Raw genomic sequence first — 15943 nt, 5'->3', positions numbered from 1 at the left:
TTACTATTTATTAGGTTAACATTCAACAAGGTGTAGTAGAAAAAGTATTCTGTAACCTTGCTCAGCTGCTCTTTGATCTTCGTCAAAGTTCCAAGCACTTCATTGACTTCCTCTTGGGAAACTTCTTTTGTAACAAGTTGTGCTGTTCTTGTAACTGTTTTGTACTGAGCTTCCATTGCAGGCAATTTCTGCTTAATATTCTGAAAGAATATTTCAGCAACAGCATTTAGACATTCTCATGGGAGATACTAGTCTGTTCTCAAGAGTTAAAAGATATATTTTACCATTATCAATTGTTTTCATCGCTGCTTTTAGTGAATACTGGATCATATTTTAAATGCATAAAAACTGTGCCAAAGTGTGTAATTCAGCTCACCTGGATGTGATTTGAAAATATTCAGAAAGAACTATCCAGTGGGATATAGTGTTTTGGAAACGTTCCCCTAGAAGCGTCACTCAGAATACAATGATTTGTATTAGCTATAGCAGAAATTACACAAGAAAGCACCACTAGTTTAAAAAAAAAAAAAGTAACAATGGAAATGTATGCCAAAATAATTTCATGCTCCAAAAACTAAAGTTACAAGTTTCTTTCTTGCAAAGGATAAAGAAAGGAATGGAAGGAAGACACTTACTTCTACATCTTGTACAAACATTTTGACATCAAGGAAGGACATTTCTACTGGGACTGAAAATTTCCTATTGCTTCCATCAATAAAAGCTGTCAAATTGGCAACACCATCCAAATATTCTTTCTTCATCTTGTCCAGTTCATCTGCTCGAGCATACTAAGTAAAAAGAAACAAACAAAAAAATAGCCACTGCAAATTAATTATCTCTTAATTAAGCAATGACTTAGGAGAATTAGCATATGTTCAGTGCAATTGTTTGTTGGATAAATTGTATTCAATAAAATAAAAAATAATTGAAAGTAATCTTCTAAAATAGTTAGACACTACTCATCTGCATTTATTTCAATAGTACTGATACTAAAAAGAGTATCATACAGGAAGACAGCCTTATTTAAGGTTTGGATCATTTGGAAAACCTTTTTTTTTCAGACATAGAATCAACATTGCAATTAATTTCTTATTGCCTATAATATCCATTTTGAAAATTCAGCAAAGAGAATAGCACATGAAAAGCCCAGAAATCTGAAGGATAAGGGGAAATTTCTATAAAAGAACTGCTGGCTGAGGAAGGGAAGCACATGCTTTAGGGAGTGGCAAGGGCTGTATGTCAGAAATGGTGAAAAGCCAGTGAGAAAATATTATATAGCCAGCACATGAAAGAAGCTGCAGAAGTGGAGGAAGGCACTTCTACATCCTGGGCATTGTTGTTTCCACAGTGAATCATCCTAAATAGCATCAGCAATTAAAGTCTGAGAATATTCTAGTCACCAGTTCGGGAAAAGTTACAATAAAAAAGGGGCAACTGTTACTTGCTTTTCCATTTAGCCTGATGGTAATTGAAATCACAGAATCATAGAATGGTATGGGTTGGAAGGGACCCCAAGGATCACAGAGTTCCAACCCGCCTGCCACAGGGGGAAAAGAAACTAGGCCCAGAAAAAGAAAACAGATTCAGAATCTTCAAATAGACAACTACTACTTAAAATCACTGGAAGGTGAAAATATCATTAGACGTATATTGAATAGGGAAAAGACATTTTCTAATGTGCTTATGAGGTGTGAAATGCTTCTGTGTAATTTAGGTCACATCATCTTTTTGCTTTTTAAAGAGCAAATGTAGAAACAACTGTTCTTTTCCAATCAGTCTAATGTCCTCCATGAGATAAAGGGCAGTTTTTTCATTTACTATCACTTCCTCACTGTAAGGAAGAAGTAAAGTCTGAAGGCACTTCAGTAAGTTATCCTATACTCTTACTAGTGGGGAAAATCCGTCTTACTGGCATGGAAAGAACAAAGTAAATATTTAAAAGTAATGCAAGCAAAACCACATACCTGCTTAACTTGCATAAACAATTCTCTCCATCTTCCATTTAGTAACAGAAGCTGCTGTTTAAGGTCTCTGGAAATGGTCTCATCACATGTTTCAATCAGAAAATTACCAGCATCATTCATGGCTGTGTGCTGTTGGATCCAATGAGGTAAGTGCCGGAAGAAATCCTGAAGAAAATGAAAACATCTTTTCATAACTTTTAAAATTATGCTTTACCTTAAATTTTGAGAGCAAAATTTGATCATCCAGCTAACAAATTGCTATAACCTTTTGAACAATTATCTGCTGAAGCTCTTCATATGGGATATGCCATAATTTTAATGTAACCTATGCAATTAAAAACTACCACCAGTTTACTTACGGCTCATTTTCCCCCAGTGAGTAACTTCACTTGAACTAATGGAACTCCTCCTTAGGAGGAAGCTCCATGTCCGAAAACACTGTTAGAATTAATCTAATTACTGTTTTGTCTTCAAACAGTATGGGCTGACAGTAACCGGGGCCATATACAGACTGTAGAGAGATTCTTCCCCTACTGTGAGCCACATGCAGTATTCTCATGGTCTAAAAACCTGAAAACAATGGTTCTTTATCACTGCTTCCTCCTATCTCAGAGTAGGTGATGGAGGAGGGTAAAGGGATGGTTGGCACTGATTTCCTCCCCCAATTCCAGTGAGACACCTAAAACAGCACAGAAGCATTTGGCACCATGGCTGTACATCTTGTAGGCAGGTACACCCTTTTTGCTCTTCAAGAGGATGGGCAATTGTTTTGAAGGCAAGTTTCTTCAGGCACTATGACTACAATAAACAAAACAGGACTCTAACTGTCCCACAGTTGTCCACGCCTCTGACATTTTTGACTTGTCCCTGCTACCCTTCTCTCAGACAATGCACCATTCAATGCATTGGAGGACTGCTCCCAGTAGACTGAATCATGAGGCCACTTCTTTCAGGGTAGCCACAAGGACAGCACAACTGGTCACCACCTGAAGCTGATGCTCAGCTAAGCAGTGCTCCTGCCTCCTGCTTAGCTTCCCCAGTTATATACTGAGCATGATGTCATATGATATGGGATATACCTCTGGTCAGTTGGGATCAGCTGTCTAGGCTATGTCTCCTCCAAGCTTCTTGTGCACCCCAGCCTCCTCACTGGAGGGGTGGGGAGAGAAGCAGAAAAGGCCTTGGCTCAGTGGAAGCACTGCTCAGCTAGTACACTTGTTGGATTTAGGGTAGAAATCAGAAGCAATTATATACTGTATAGGTATGTTCAGATTTCTGCTTTAAAGGCAACATTATAAAACTGATCTGAAAACCATACTCAGTTGTTAAAATCTGTATTGGGGTTATGTTGGAATTAGGTGGAAAGGTAGCACCTATCAAATGCAGTAAGTCCATTTGGCTCATTATTGAAGTGTCAGAAACATAAATCCTAGTGTTTCAGTACTCTCATACGGAACAGCAAAATAAGACAGCAAAATTATTTTTATGACTGCAGGTGCCCAAAAAGAACTGTCTCTCAGATTTCTAAAATGTCGGGGAAATGGACTGATTACTTACCCAACAAACATGACACACATTAGTAATGTCATCTTGTGAAGGTAACAAATACTGAAATCTATCATCTATATGGTAGAAAAATCAGTGGAAAATAGAACTTTTTAAGTGTCTTTATAGGCAGCACATGACCATGCACTTTGGCGTCAAGAGCTGTATTTGCCTTTGAGTGAATCATGTAACATTCCCATCTCTGAGCAATACTGCTGCCCTATATTCATGCCAAAGATGCCTCTAGCCATGCAATCACTGCTGATTCCTTCCTTCATTGCATATATATGTCTGTAGAAGCTATACGCACGAACACAGAAACACTTATGATGAGTGTAGACAGTATGCCAGAAACTGAAGAAACACTCTCCCTCTCATATGACATTCTGTAACACAAGGTAAGCAAATGCAAAAACATATCCCATGTTTCCAAATTTACAATACAACCAGATGCATACGCTATTAACACATGCCTTTTTAGAAGGTTCAGGCTGATTCAGCATTTTTTCAGCATCCTCCAGCCAAGCTTGTAGTCCTGCCACGGTGCTGCTGTATCTGTCCCAGTTGGCGATTACTTCTTCTAACATGCTTCTGACACTTCTCACCTCTACCGAGAGGTTCCTCCACTGTGCAGTTGTTTCATTCATGAATTTCATCACGTTCTCAACTTCTTCCACTGATACAGGGAAGACAGAATATTTTGGCTCATTATTATTTGTGTAAAGCTTAAGTTTATGTTACACTTATCCACTCTCATCAGGGAATTATATTTTACTGCAATTTCTATTTCTGTAGGATTTTACATACATATGTTCTGTTCACAACCCAATTTTAGAGCAAAGTTATGGCTGAGAAATTAAACCTGTGAATTAAAAACTAAGGAAAGTACATCAAACAAGTGCTATATTGAAACAGTCACACTGCATATTCAGTGTGATGTTTATTTCTAATCTGCAGTAAGAGAAATCAAGAGAGAAAATTTCCTTAAAAAGTAGAAAAAAAATAGACACATATTATGTCTGCACTGAAAAGTACTGAATGAAATTCTGATGTTCTCTCTGCCAACTTTAAAATAAAACTGCTACTAATTTCTGCCATTTGCTTTTTAGCATTTTCCTTTTTGCAATAAAGGGGCAAGTGTGTCCTCATTTCAGAAAAAACCCAAAACAGAACCAAAGCCCAAAAAACAACTGAAAGAAGAAAAAACACTCCAGCAAATCCTGAGACTTCAGAAAATATGCAGAATATAAGTAATTTTTTTTAAGTTTTTTAGATAAATTGCCATTGATATTGCACTGCTCTTTCATAATCCATACGTAAGTAGCTGCCTTTTAAAATAAAGCAAGTAACAAATTATTTTCCAGTAGCATTAAATAAATCTGTTCATTTTATTCTTTGTAAGAATAACCTGTGAATAGCACTTTTGCAAATGGTGATCATCAACTTAAATTTAACCTCCCCCCAAAAAAATCCATTTTTTCTCCACATCTGTTAACCACTTTAAGCAGCTGCAGCAATACTCCACAAACATTATTGTATTATCTCCTCAGCAGAGATTAGTGATCTCATGTCAGCAACTATGTAGGTCAAATATTGCCCTCGTGCCTTCTCACTGAACTCAGCAGTGCTCAGGAATTACAGGAGGCAGCTGCTGAATCAGCCACAGGTTTTTCTCATGCACACCCATCCTTCAACTATCACTTGCATTCCTCTGATAGGTTTTCACAGTTAATGAGGAATCTTCAATAAATCAGGGGATACTTTTGATTCTCGAACAATACTAGGACCAATCCTCTACTTGTCTTTTTGTAGTAAATGAAGCCAAGCCAGGGAGCATTTCCAGGCACCAGAACATTATCTTTCCTACTCCCAATTTGCTCCCTGGCACACTTTTGGCACAAATCAACAAAACTGAAACAATTCAGAAGTTAACATGGACCATGGGCTTCTCCTACTAGGAAGCCTGAACATGAACACCAGCTTCTGGAGATGAAGAAATCTTAAGAGCAGAAGGGCAAGTTTCTCCATACCAGCCAGCTTCATGCTAGAGAATATGTGAAATTTCTACAAGAGGCTGTAGCCTTGCTGATGAACTGTAACTGCCATAGAGCTGCACTGCATGGAAGAAAAAAGTATTGGGAGATCTTTTTAGAGGATATATAAACAGATTAAAATGGTTTTCCTGTGATGAAAGAATCATAGGCATTTACCTGAGCCATTTGCTTTGGCATACATTTCAGCTGCTCTTTTCAAGATCTGGTAAGTAACTTCATACTGTTCAAAGAACTTACTATTTTCAATAACAGACTGTAAGGAAAAAGAAAATTACAACAGACAAAATAAAGAGAGAGATCGAGAATAATTCCATCAAATTACATCAGGAAAGTGATAGCATCGTTATTCCTCCATTCTTCCCCCCCCATCAATATAAATGATATTTAAGTTATAAAATATACATTTCCCCTTTCAAATTAGTGGCACGGCAGAGTGTTCTTTTACAAATACAGTTTATTTGCTACTGTGCATATGGAAAGATTACTTGATATGCTCTTAGTCTGCTAGTTGCTGACTTGCTAAAACACTAGCATATGACACTTTGAATGTGTAGAAACTGAGAAATTTAATTAAAATTATTTAATGTAACTTTTTTGCACTGAAGTCTAAGTGGAATAATTTTAATAAAAGAGAAAATTTAACCCATATAAGTCACCACAAAAAATAAAATCTATTTAAACTTTAAAAATTGTTCCTGTATTAAGCCTTGCAGAAAGGCAGGTTTCGCTTTAAGGGGTAGAAAACATTTAACTTCACTTTTCCCGTACCCCCTTTGTAATTGTAAAAAAAAAACAACAACAAAATAAGGAAACTCTGCTGCTTATTCAAAGCATGACATAGCATCTTTCCTTTGTGAGTGATGTTTTAGATGTGTCAGGTGTTACAGTGTGATGAATACTCTACCTAGAAATATTTTGGCTTTTTAGCATTTATGCCTATTTAGCCATGGCAAATGACACTGATGTTTTCATCTTTCAGAAATGCTACTTCCTTTAAGTGTGATATATAATTACATTTCTATATTATGTAAGAATATTGTACCTCACATTACCACTGTCAAAAAGGGGAGAAAACCCTGCTTTTTTTTACAGGACCCTTCTGTTGCCTTACCTGATGTACTTATACACGGGTTTGGAATCGCTTTGTACCTTACACTATCTCCCCTGCCTCCTCAGCCAAGTACATCTCTCATGTGCCTAGGCAAGCTCTGGAATGTCACAATTGGCTAAATTCAATGTGTGCTAGTGTGATTTTGGTAAAACCAGGGTTCAAATGAGGTCAAAGTTCAACATTGAAGAGAAGAATGATGTTTCATGTATTCATCAACATGATATGAGAAACAGTTTTAAAAATTAATCTGCCATCCAGTTTGCATCTAAAAGTCTTCTATTTAAAAACCTTTTGCAGTTGCTCTGTCAAATCACCACAGTTATCTAGAAAGTAATTTAGGAATGTGTTTATAACCAAGGAAACTAGAATTCAATGACAATCAGAATTTTGATTTGCTCCACTGTTAAAAAAAAAAAAAAATGACTGGCATGTATAAAGAACTATATGCTTTACCATGAATCACATGAGAAACTCCTGACTTTCACTTTTGCCAAAGCCATGCACACAGACACTTTACCCTGAACCAAAACCTGCAAGACTTCATACAGGAAAGTAAAAGACTGTGAAACTTCTTATATAATACTGATCTCAAGAATAAGTGAAAATATTTTGAAAAAAGAAATATAGACATTTTATTGATTAAAACTGTCTCCCATCTGACAAGATCCCTAAAGAAAATAGGTTGCTTTTTTTCCAATCTGTATAGCATACAGCACTAAAAAAGGTGCTAAAACCCCTTCATAACTGTACCCAGTATTTCCATTACATCTGAGACTTTGGGACAGCATATTCTTCAGGTTGATGGTGTACAATTTATGCTGACCCTTACTTCTGGTATATGATAGACAGGTGAAAAGAAGATGGGGAAAAGTAACAACCATGACACTTATTTTTAAGCTAGAGTACGTAAATATTTTCCGGGCATATGTTCTATCCAGATACTAACTACGCATGTTCCTAGAACGCTGACATTGCTCAGTCTGCTTTGGCAGACAAACAAATTTACATTTTTATCTCCTACTAATATAGTCACTGACTATATGGTACTGACTACAGCTTTCCTACGTAAGACTCCTAATTTGCTGGAAGAATAACACTTGGCTCTTAGTCCTAGAAAATTGCTCCTAGGTAAGTCAAGGCAAATAAAGTCTCCAATAAAGTCTTACATCACTGGACACCTTGAAGGAAACAGAAGTCAAGGCCAACAGGAATGAAACTGAGACCTATAGAGTTTCATAAATGACGCAAAGAAGCATTTCCTTTCCCCAATGACCAGTTCTGTATTAGTGGTCCAAAGTGTAAGAATAATTGGGGTAACTGCAAAATAACATCAAATTCACTACTTCATGGTAATTTTAAAGAAAAAAATAAGAAAGTGAAAATAAATAAAATAAATAAATAAAAATCCAGAAGTCATGTTAACCACTTCCTTGTTATTTTCCAGGTGGCTTAGTAGTTTTTAATTAGAGAGTATACAAGTGGACTATACCACCTAGCTATTGCACTCTCAGTCTAGGAAATTATTTTGTTTTAAATAATCATCTGAATTTTGCAAAGCTTGCCTAAAACAAGGCCTAACTCTGGATTTTTTGTGTGTCCCTAACTGCTAAAGTTTAAACATAGAAAGTAAACAGAGGGAACATGTTTTCAATTTTTGGTTTGTAGAGGAACTTTATTGAGTTTGAAGTTTTATTCCAAAGCAATAAAAACTACCAGGCTATGGTATCAATAACTTTCTCTGCAGTGGCCTGGCTCTGAATTATTCTATAACAGTACAAATTTTTTCTACACTGAATTTTCCTGTGTGTTTTTCTTCATATGGATTATATAGAAAGGGAAAAAATTATTTAGCCCAGCTCTGCTTTTGAAAGCATCCTCACACCCTAATATAAATAAGTGAACGGTATGTTCTACCAGCCACTTGGCACTACAAGTATAGCAGTATAAGACTGAAAGACTTCAATGAGTATTTGTAAGGCAATAGACTCTCTTCCTTAATAAGATATATTGATGATGCTGGAGCAATCTCTTTTCAGAACAGAAATAAAGTAATGGGTTTAACATAGGAATGCCAAGCAGCAGAAGAAAAATCATTCTTTAAAACAATGACTCCTCTATCCGTATTATATATTGCACAAGTACACAAAGACAGCATGGCTTTTTTTTTTTTTTTTCCCCCTTCATTTGGAAGAGTAGAAAAAAAACCACTGTGGGGGATCATATGTTAAAAACCTCCTCTATCTGTCCACTTAATCTGTGTATAGTCATTATGAAGCACATCTATACAGTTATAAAAGAAGATTAATTTAAGTTCTTTGGAATTACTTTCTAAGTAGTAAGTAAAAACCTAAGATTTGGAACCAGCAGATATGCTTGGTAAGTTGATGGTCGGACAGTTCGGACGTTATTTCTATTTTTAAAGAGATGATGCAAGGAGAATTGTTTTCACTTTTAGTCTTTTGACTAAAAAGGACAGATTCACTTCTGAAGAGATATTCTGTAAGAATGCAGTCAAAGTTGATGATTGGCAAGTCTAATTTCTCCTCCTGTTCTTTTATTCATTTCCATCTATCTCAAATATCAACATTTGAAAAATAACTGTGAAAAAGGTGATAAATCCAACTTACAATATAATTTTGAAGGAGTAGTTCCACTGATTCTCTCCTTCCATATTTGATAATCCATGACTTCAACTTTGACTCTGCGAGGACTAAGAGTGACAGTAGACGGTACTTTAGCTCCAGAAACTCCATCTTCAACAGATGGAGCTCAGATGAAGAGACAACAAAATTAAACCTGTAAAATGAATCACACTGTTGTAAAATACAGCAATATTAATTTTTTCAGGACATACTGTAAACTTTAGTTTCAGTTCAGATTTTTTCTAATCTCTAATCTAATTCAGAGTCAACAAATTTAATTATGCACGATGATCATTCTGATGAATGCTCTTGAATAGCATATCAATTACATTTCTTTATATCCATAAAAATCACCAGTTTCATATGCTATTAAGTTTTGCAAAGTCATTTTTCTTTTTTTCACATGCATCCCAGCTGTCGTTATATAACAATTCTTCCAGGGACAAGGAATAACAGGATCAATGTAAAAAAGTATTCCTTTACAAACCTTGTATCTTATTTTGAGTCTCATTAATCTTTAAAGCATCAGGCTTTTCAATATATTTTTTAGTATATTCTAGAAGGTTTTTCCTTCCGATTTTTTCATGCTAGCCACTGAGAAACATAAATAGACAGTAATTTCTATATGAACAGATTAAAAAGCAAACATGTTCCATTTCATTCACAGAGGATTTTTATTTCAGATTGAAAGCCTTACCTCTCTGCCATATCCTCTAATTGGTCAGGTGGAACAGGCACTCCGTTAACAGACCTGGCCCCGTGGATCTCATGGAATGCCTTTTTGTGACCATCTATGTTTTTCAGCAGATCCTGATATGATTTTAAGAGAGAGAGAGATTGAGAGAGTGGAGGGGGGGCATGCAGGGAGGGGGTGTGGAAGAGGGAGAAGACAGAGAGAGAGAGAGAAAGGGAGAAAAAGGGAAAGAGAGAGAAGGCTCACAGTAGGCTATCTAACTAATAAGCACAATTTTAAGCCTGCACTGATGACTCAATGTAGTTAACTATTTGATCATGCTCTCACATTTGCATGCAAGGTTATGCATACCACAAAAGCATTTACATCAACTCAAACATTTACGCAGGGAACCCCTTTATAAGGTGCTCTGCTAAAGCTGTGTCTAAAAATTACAGAAGATTCTAAAACAGAAGATGCACTTCAAAGGTTAAACAAAACAAGAACTTTTAACTGTATAAATAATTCCTGAAATGCATTCCACGAATACTCAAACATCATAACAGCATAATCTTGCTAAATTTACTCTTTACATCTTTATAGCAGATACTAACCTTTATATATAGCATAGATTAATTTTTCAGCAACTAATCTACTCTTCTATATATAGGCAGAAGATCCATGGCTCCTTATTTAAGTACGTGTTCAATATTTAGTGAACTTTTCACTCTCTCAGCATCAAAAGATTTCAGGATCGGTCTCTCTGTATTACACGAATGAATGCAGAATGGGGTACCCGACTTGTGTTCTCGTGTTAAGAATTGTACCAGCAAAAGCCTTACAGCAGAGCACATTTCAACTGTAACTAAGCAACACCGCTTCAAACGGCTTCCTGGAGATTACATATTAAAATGAATGACTGGCAGTAGTCTTTGAAGACATACCGTAACAATAACACATCAAGTCCCCAGAGGCTGAGAGGACACAGAACAGTGGATATTTTACTGCATACAGACAGCTCCTGGCACAAAGTGCTTGGAAGCCTATTAGCAAAAAAAATGCAAAGGTCCGCCGTCTCACCTGGGTGGACAAAATGCAGGCTTGTGTATCAATCACAGATGTCTATTTACTCCTCCCTGCTGAAGAAGAGTGTCTCCCCAGTCAAAACCCAGTTTGCACAGCAGAAATTAACGGTAATTCACTGGCTCAGCTCACCAAATGGTCCCACCATCCCCATCAACCCACTTGCATTTTCATTGTTTTCCACTTCAGCCAACACCTTGTTGTGAAGAGAAATGAACTAGGCTTTCCCACAGGTAAACGATGCACTGATTTTACTACCGCAAAAACTCCACTGAGGGTATTTTGTAACTAACTTGCTCTCACATATAGGCTTGGAATGAGTATCCCAGTAGCTACATTTGAGACCTTGCCAGACAAAATGGGATACCCCTAACATGCATGTAAGTCAAAATAAAACCCAGTTGTTTCATCCGACATAAACTGGAAGCCCGTGGAAAATTTTATATAGTTTACTCATGAAGTGAAATCCTGTTCTGCAAAATCACCTTCAACAAGTGCAGACCTTGTCCTTAATTTCTAGATCTTGGTGGCAATATTAACTGAAACAAAATTATGTGCTTGCCCAATTCAATGAAGGTCTCTCCAAATAAGTTGGTACATTTTATATCAGCTTCAAAATGGCCATCGGTTATAAGGTTCACTAAAATAACCCATTGCCAGATGAGGAAAAGGTATGGAGAAAGTGATGATTTTATCTAAACAAAACCATAACAAACCTCAATGACTTCCTAGGAAACAAGATCTGAAAAAAACCCGAACAACCCACTAATGCATTTCTGGTACTATCCAATAGCACATTAGGACTCATCAATGCAAATCTGAGTGACAAAACAAACTCCAGGCACAGATATAATTACACATGCTTTTCTTGAAGCTTTCCTCATCCCACTCCCATGGGAAAACTCCCCTGGCACAGACAAACCTAAATCAAAGTTTATTTGTTGGCATAGAAATCCCTCACCACAGCATTTCTGATGCAAAGGAAACACAGTTTAGGACACACTCTTGTGTTTCTTATGAACGTATCAAAAGGAGGTCTGTAGTGTTCCCATTCTAAGAACAAAAAAGGGTTTGATTCTTTTTTTTAAAAAAAATGTCAAATCGTATAATCCTGAAATAGTTGATGTTAACAAGAAACCTAACGAAATTTAGCATTCCAAGAGGCTAGACCTTGAAAGAAAACAATATCTTCCTCAGAGATTTTAATATTGCTTTGGTTAAATTTTATTAAATGCCACTTAAGTTAGAAGAGCTGCCCCTGTTCTAACAAAGAGTAATCAGAAGACCCAACTGATCTCCTAAACTACTGTCCCAGCTGTTCCAAGATAATATGAAACTTATTAGCTTTCCATTATACACCATTATTTTATAATAGAAAAGCCCACCCACATCCAAACCATAAAAAATAACAAAGCTGCAATCAAGTTTTAAAACAGTAGCAATGGGGGGGGGGGGGAGGGAAGTGCCATATAAAATACAGCCTTACTGCACAAAGTGCAGCCCTTTCTCTACACCATTTTTTTCCTTTACCCCGTTTACTGGTTCAGTTTCTTTTATCATCTCACCAACAATTTGTCTGTATTTTTCTTGAATATATTATATAAATGCACAGACAAACCTCACAGTTTTGATTTAAATGAGAATTTAGACTCAACAAAGACTAATGGCAAAGGTATTTAAATGCATCAAGAAAAGTTTCCTGTTTACCACAGCAAAGGGGACTTATTTGTCATCACAACGTTATGAAAATTCACTTCATTATGCTTTTCTCCCCAGTGCATGTCACCTGCACTATCAGCACACTACGTATGTTTGTTCTCTCTCTCTCCTGTTTCACTTAATAAATTCATATTGGTTCAACAATGTACCCATGAGCTCCCAGTAGAACTTTAGCCACCATAAATCCTAGAATAGCAGAACAACTAGAATATTAATGCCTGATATCTTTCAGATAGAAGAAGCAAGAACATTCAAACATAATTTTAACATTGCCTGTAAAATGCACAGGTATCACAGTTCAAGTCATCCCTAAAAGACACCTAGCTTTAGCTACCACCAAGATGGCACCACACGCAGAAACCAGAAATAATCTTTCTTTGTACAGTATAGACCATTTATAGGTTTGGAAACAATGAAATGTAATGCACAGATGAATGCCTGTAGCATTCATCTTATGTACCTTATGTTGCTCAAGCTTCCGGTGTATTGTATTCGCTGTTTCCTCGTGAGCTTGCTGAACAGTTACTTCTTCCCTCAGAGCAGCCTCTGCTCTATAAAGCCAAGCACCTATGGTGCCCAAAGGCGCAGGAAGAGATTTATCAAGGTGTATGTGCCAATCAAGTAGCTAGGAAATAAAACAAAGAGGGTGAACTTCCTCCTTGATTCAATATATGAACAATTAACTCAGACTTACTCTGTAAGACCAAAACCCCACATAACAGAGTATGTCTGCGACACAAACCTCAGTATATTACTTCACATTAGTTCCAAACTTACAGCATTCTCACAAGCAACAACATCTCTGTGAGGATTCATTGATGCATCTATTTCCCTTCCAGAATGGTAACTGAGTTATAGAACCGAGCACATATAAACAGACATAAACCGAAAAGCTAAAGATTTCATCAGTTAATAGGCACAGGAAGGTATGTGAGACCTTCTTCCACCCAGTGCAATTTATTTTATGCTCTTGCATAAAATCTTTTTAACTCTCTCTTGAACATGTTTTCCATGACTCTCCAAGAACCGTAGCATCAGGGAGTGAAAAATAATGAAAATTATGTGAAAACTCTGTAATATTATTAAACAGAACTTCTATTAAATATGTGATTTTTTAAAAAAATCCATTAAAATGCACTGAGTTATAATGATTTAATAACATATTTGGGACAAACAATATAACTTGCTCAGGATTTTTCATTCAACTATTTAAAAATTAGTTTAACAAATACTAATATTAATTTATTGATATTACAACCAGGTTAAAAATATCATTAAAGACACATTTATCGATAGGTATTCAGTATGACATAAATACTCTTTTTAGTTATATTTTAAAAAGTTATATTAGAATTTCTTAGGCAGCTGGCAATTTACTTTAAAACATTGTATTCTGAAGGGGCATTGTGCATGCTTTCCTTTTTATGAACAATGTTTTGAACTTGGCTAATTACTGTAACACTCTTCCAAATAAAGGGAAACCTCAAAGTACAGTCCTTTTCTTAAAGTTCATATTCTGTATTTGAGCAATATTCAAGATGTTAGTGCAGTAAATGTTCTCAGAACAAAACAAGAAGCACTAGAAAAGTGGTTTCTATTGCCTAATAAAGTCAATAGCAAACAGGTGTCTAAATGATTTTAAACCCTTATCCTTCATTTAATGAATATATATATATATAAAATAATAATTTTTAACTTACCCTGGAAGAAACTCTGTCCCATGCTTGCTTCACCATAGCTTGATCAAGTGACAATTTACCATCTTTCCTTAATGACTGGGTTGCTAATTCAATTTGTTTCCTTTTTAGTTCATACTGTACTGTGAAATGCTTAAATGACTGCAGAAAGAGTAAATCAGATCAATGTAGTACAGAGGCAAAGAATTAAATTCTTCAACATTCATTGAGTACAACCTATGACAATTTTGTACTGACAGAAGTCAGAATCTTTCCCAAAAAGGAGCAGCAGTAAACTTGTATTTTTACACTGAAATGTATTTTATCAAAGCTTTTAATAGACTGCAAAATCCTCTAGGGAAATACAGGCAGGACTTTTGTATTTGAATACCTGAACCCTGTGTGGACGGAAATAGTAATATAAAAGCTAAACTGGCAAATGGACTAAATGCTACTTGGTACAGACAATAACTACTTTTATAGAACAGTCAAGCTTCAGGAGAAAATTCAGGCCAAAATTTATATTGCTGATTTAGACATTAACCTTTGAGAGAGGGGTTAAAAAGGAAGCTCTAAGCCCTGCCCTCACCACCTGTCACTTCTCCCAGCCTTCAGTCATACCTCCCATCTGAGCGATATCATGCAGGACCTGGAAGGACTGCACAGACACATGCTCACTCCTAACTAGGACAGTCCTTATTCACACTGCTAGAAAAAGCACTGCATTAGGCAAACCATCTGTGCACTGTTCTACGTAGTAAAGCTTGAGCTGACATTATAATTCTGCCACCAATAAAAAGCAAGATGCTCTGTGTCCTTATTTCTTTACGCTACAGTATACTGACTCACCTATATACAGAATGCATAAGCTACTGCAGTGAATCTTACATGTAATTAGGACAATAATGTCTTTTCACACAAAACTTTCCCTGGTGCTTACCTGGTATTTCTCCTGTAAGCTTGTTTCTGCCACCTGTGCTCGGGTTAAGTCTCTTTCAAATTGTTCTGCCCACACTTTCAGGTCTCTCAGCACCAGTCTGTCTTCCTTCTATGATTCAGTATAACCACACACACAAAAAGAAATATCCCATTGCATTATTAGTAGCAGATATAGTCCAGAAATTAACATCTCTCTAGCAAGTCAAGTTGTAGCAAAAGCCAATGGAACATCTGGGTCTAATTGTCTCTTCACTTATCTTCAGACAGTCTAACTGATAAGCACTTCCTGGCTCTAAGAGAAGAACTCAGATTCCAGACAGATCTTACAGAGGTGAAATCACAACAATTTGAGAAATTGCCTCATCAGAGATATTACCTGTAGTTCTTATCTGATGTTAAATTAACACAAAGTCATTTAAATATGCAACAATGGCTAATTTTAGTCTTCCACATTTTTGCAGAGTTAATTTTCAATAGAAGTTAATTGAGCTGAAACGGGGGCTGATTTTATCATCTTTTACCACCACTTAATTATCT

General features: G+C 36.3%; 1 protein-coding gene across 5 annotated transcripts in view; it reads right to left on the bottom strand.

The window, feature by feature from the left end:
• SYNE1 (spectrin repeat containing nuclear envelope protein 1) overlaps positions 1-15943 on the bottom strand; it is a gene marked incomplete at its 5' end in the record, with an annotated part of 299290 nt that overhangs the window by 203301 nt on the left and 80046 nt on the right. For 4 of the 5 annotated variants that reach the window (XM_084262132.1, XM_084262133.1, XM_084262135.1 and 1 more), the window contains 10 exons: positions 57-200; positions 636-788; positions 1965-2129; positions 3983-4185; positions 5720-5816; positions 9302-9470; positions 10014-10126; positions 13252-13416; positions 14492-14629; positions 15408-15515. In XM_084262132.1, the coding sequence (XP_084118258.1) occupies positions 57-200; positions 636-788; positions 1965-2129; positions 3983-4185; positions 5720-5816; positions 9302-9470; positions 10014-10126; positions 13252-13416; positions 14492-14629; positions 15408-15515 (1455 nt within the window). The remainder of the gene's footprint in view (positions 1-56; positions 201-635; positions 789-1964; positions 2130-3982; positions 4186-5719; positions 5817-9301; positions 9471-10013; positions 10127-13251; positions 13417-14491; positions 14630-15407; positions 15516-15943) is intronic. The other variant, XM_084262136.1, reaches the window with a different exon arrangement.

This window comes from Gallinula chloropus, assembly GCF_964237585.1.
Source record: "Gallinula chloropus genome assembly, chromosome: 3".
Lineage (NCBI taxonomy): Eukaryota > Metazoa > Chordata > Aves > Gruiformes > Rallidae > Gallinula > Gallinula chloropus.
The sequence above is the reverse complement of the archived record's forward strand: the minus strand, read 5'-3'. Positions and strand labels throughout refer to the sequence as shown.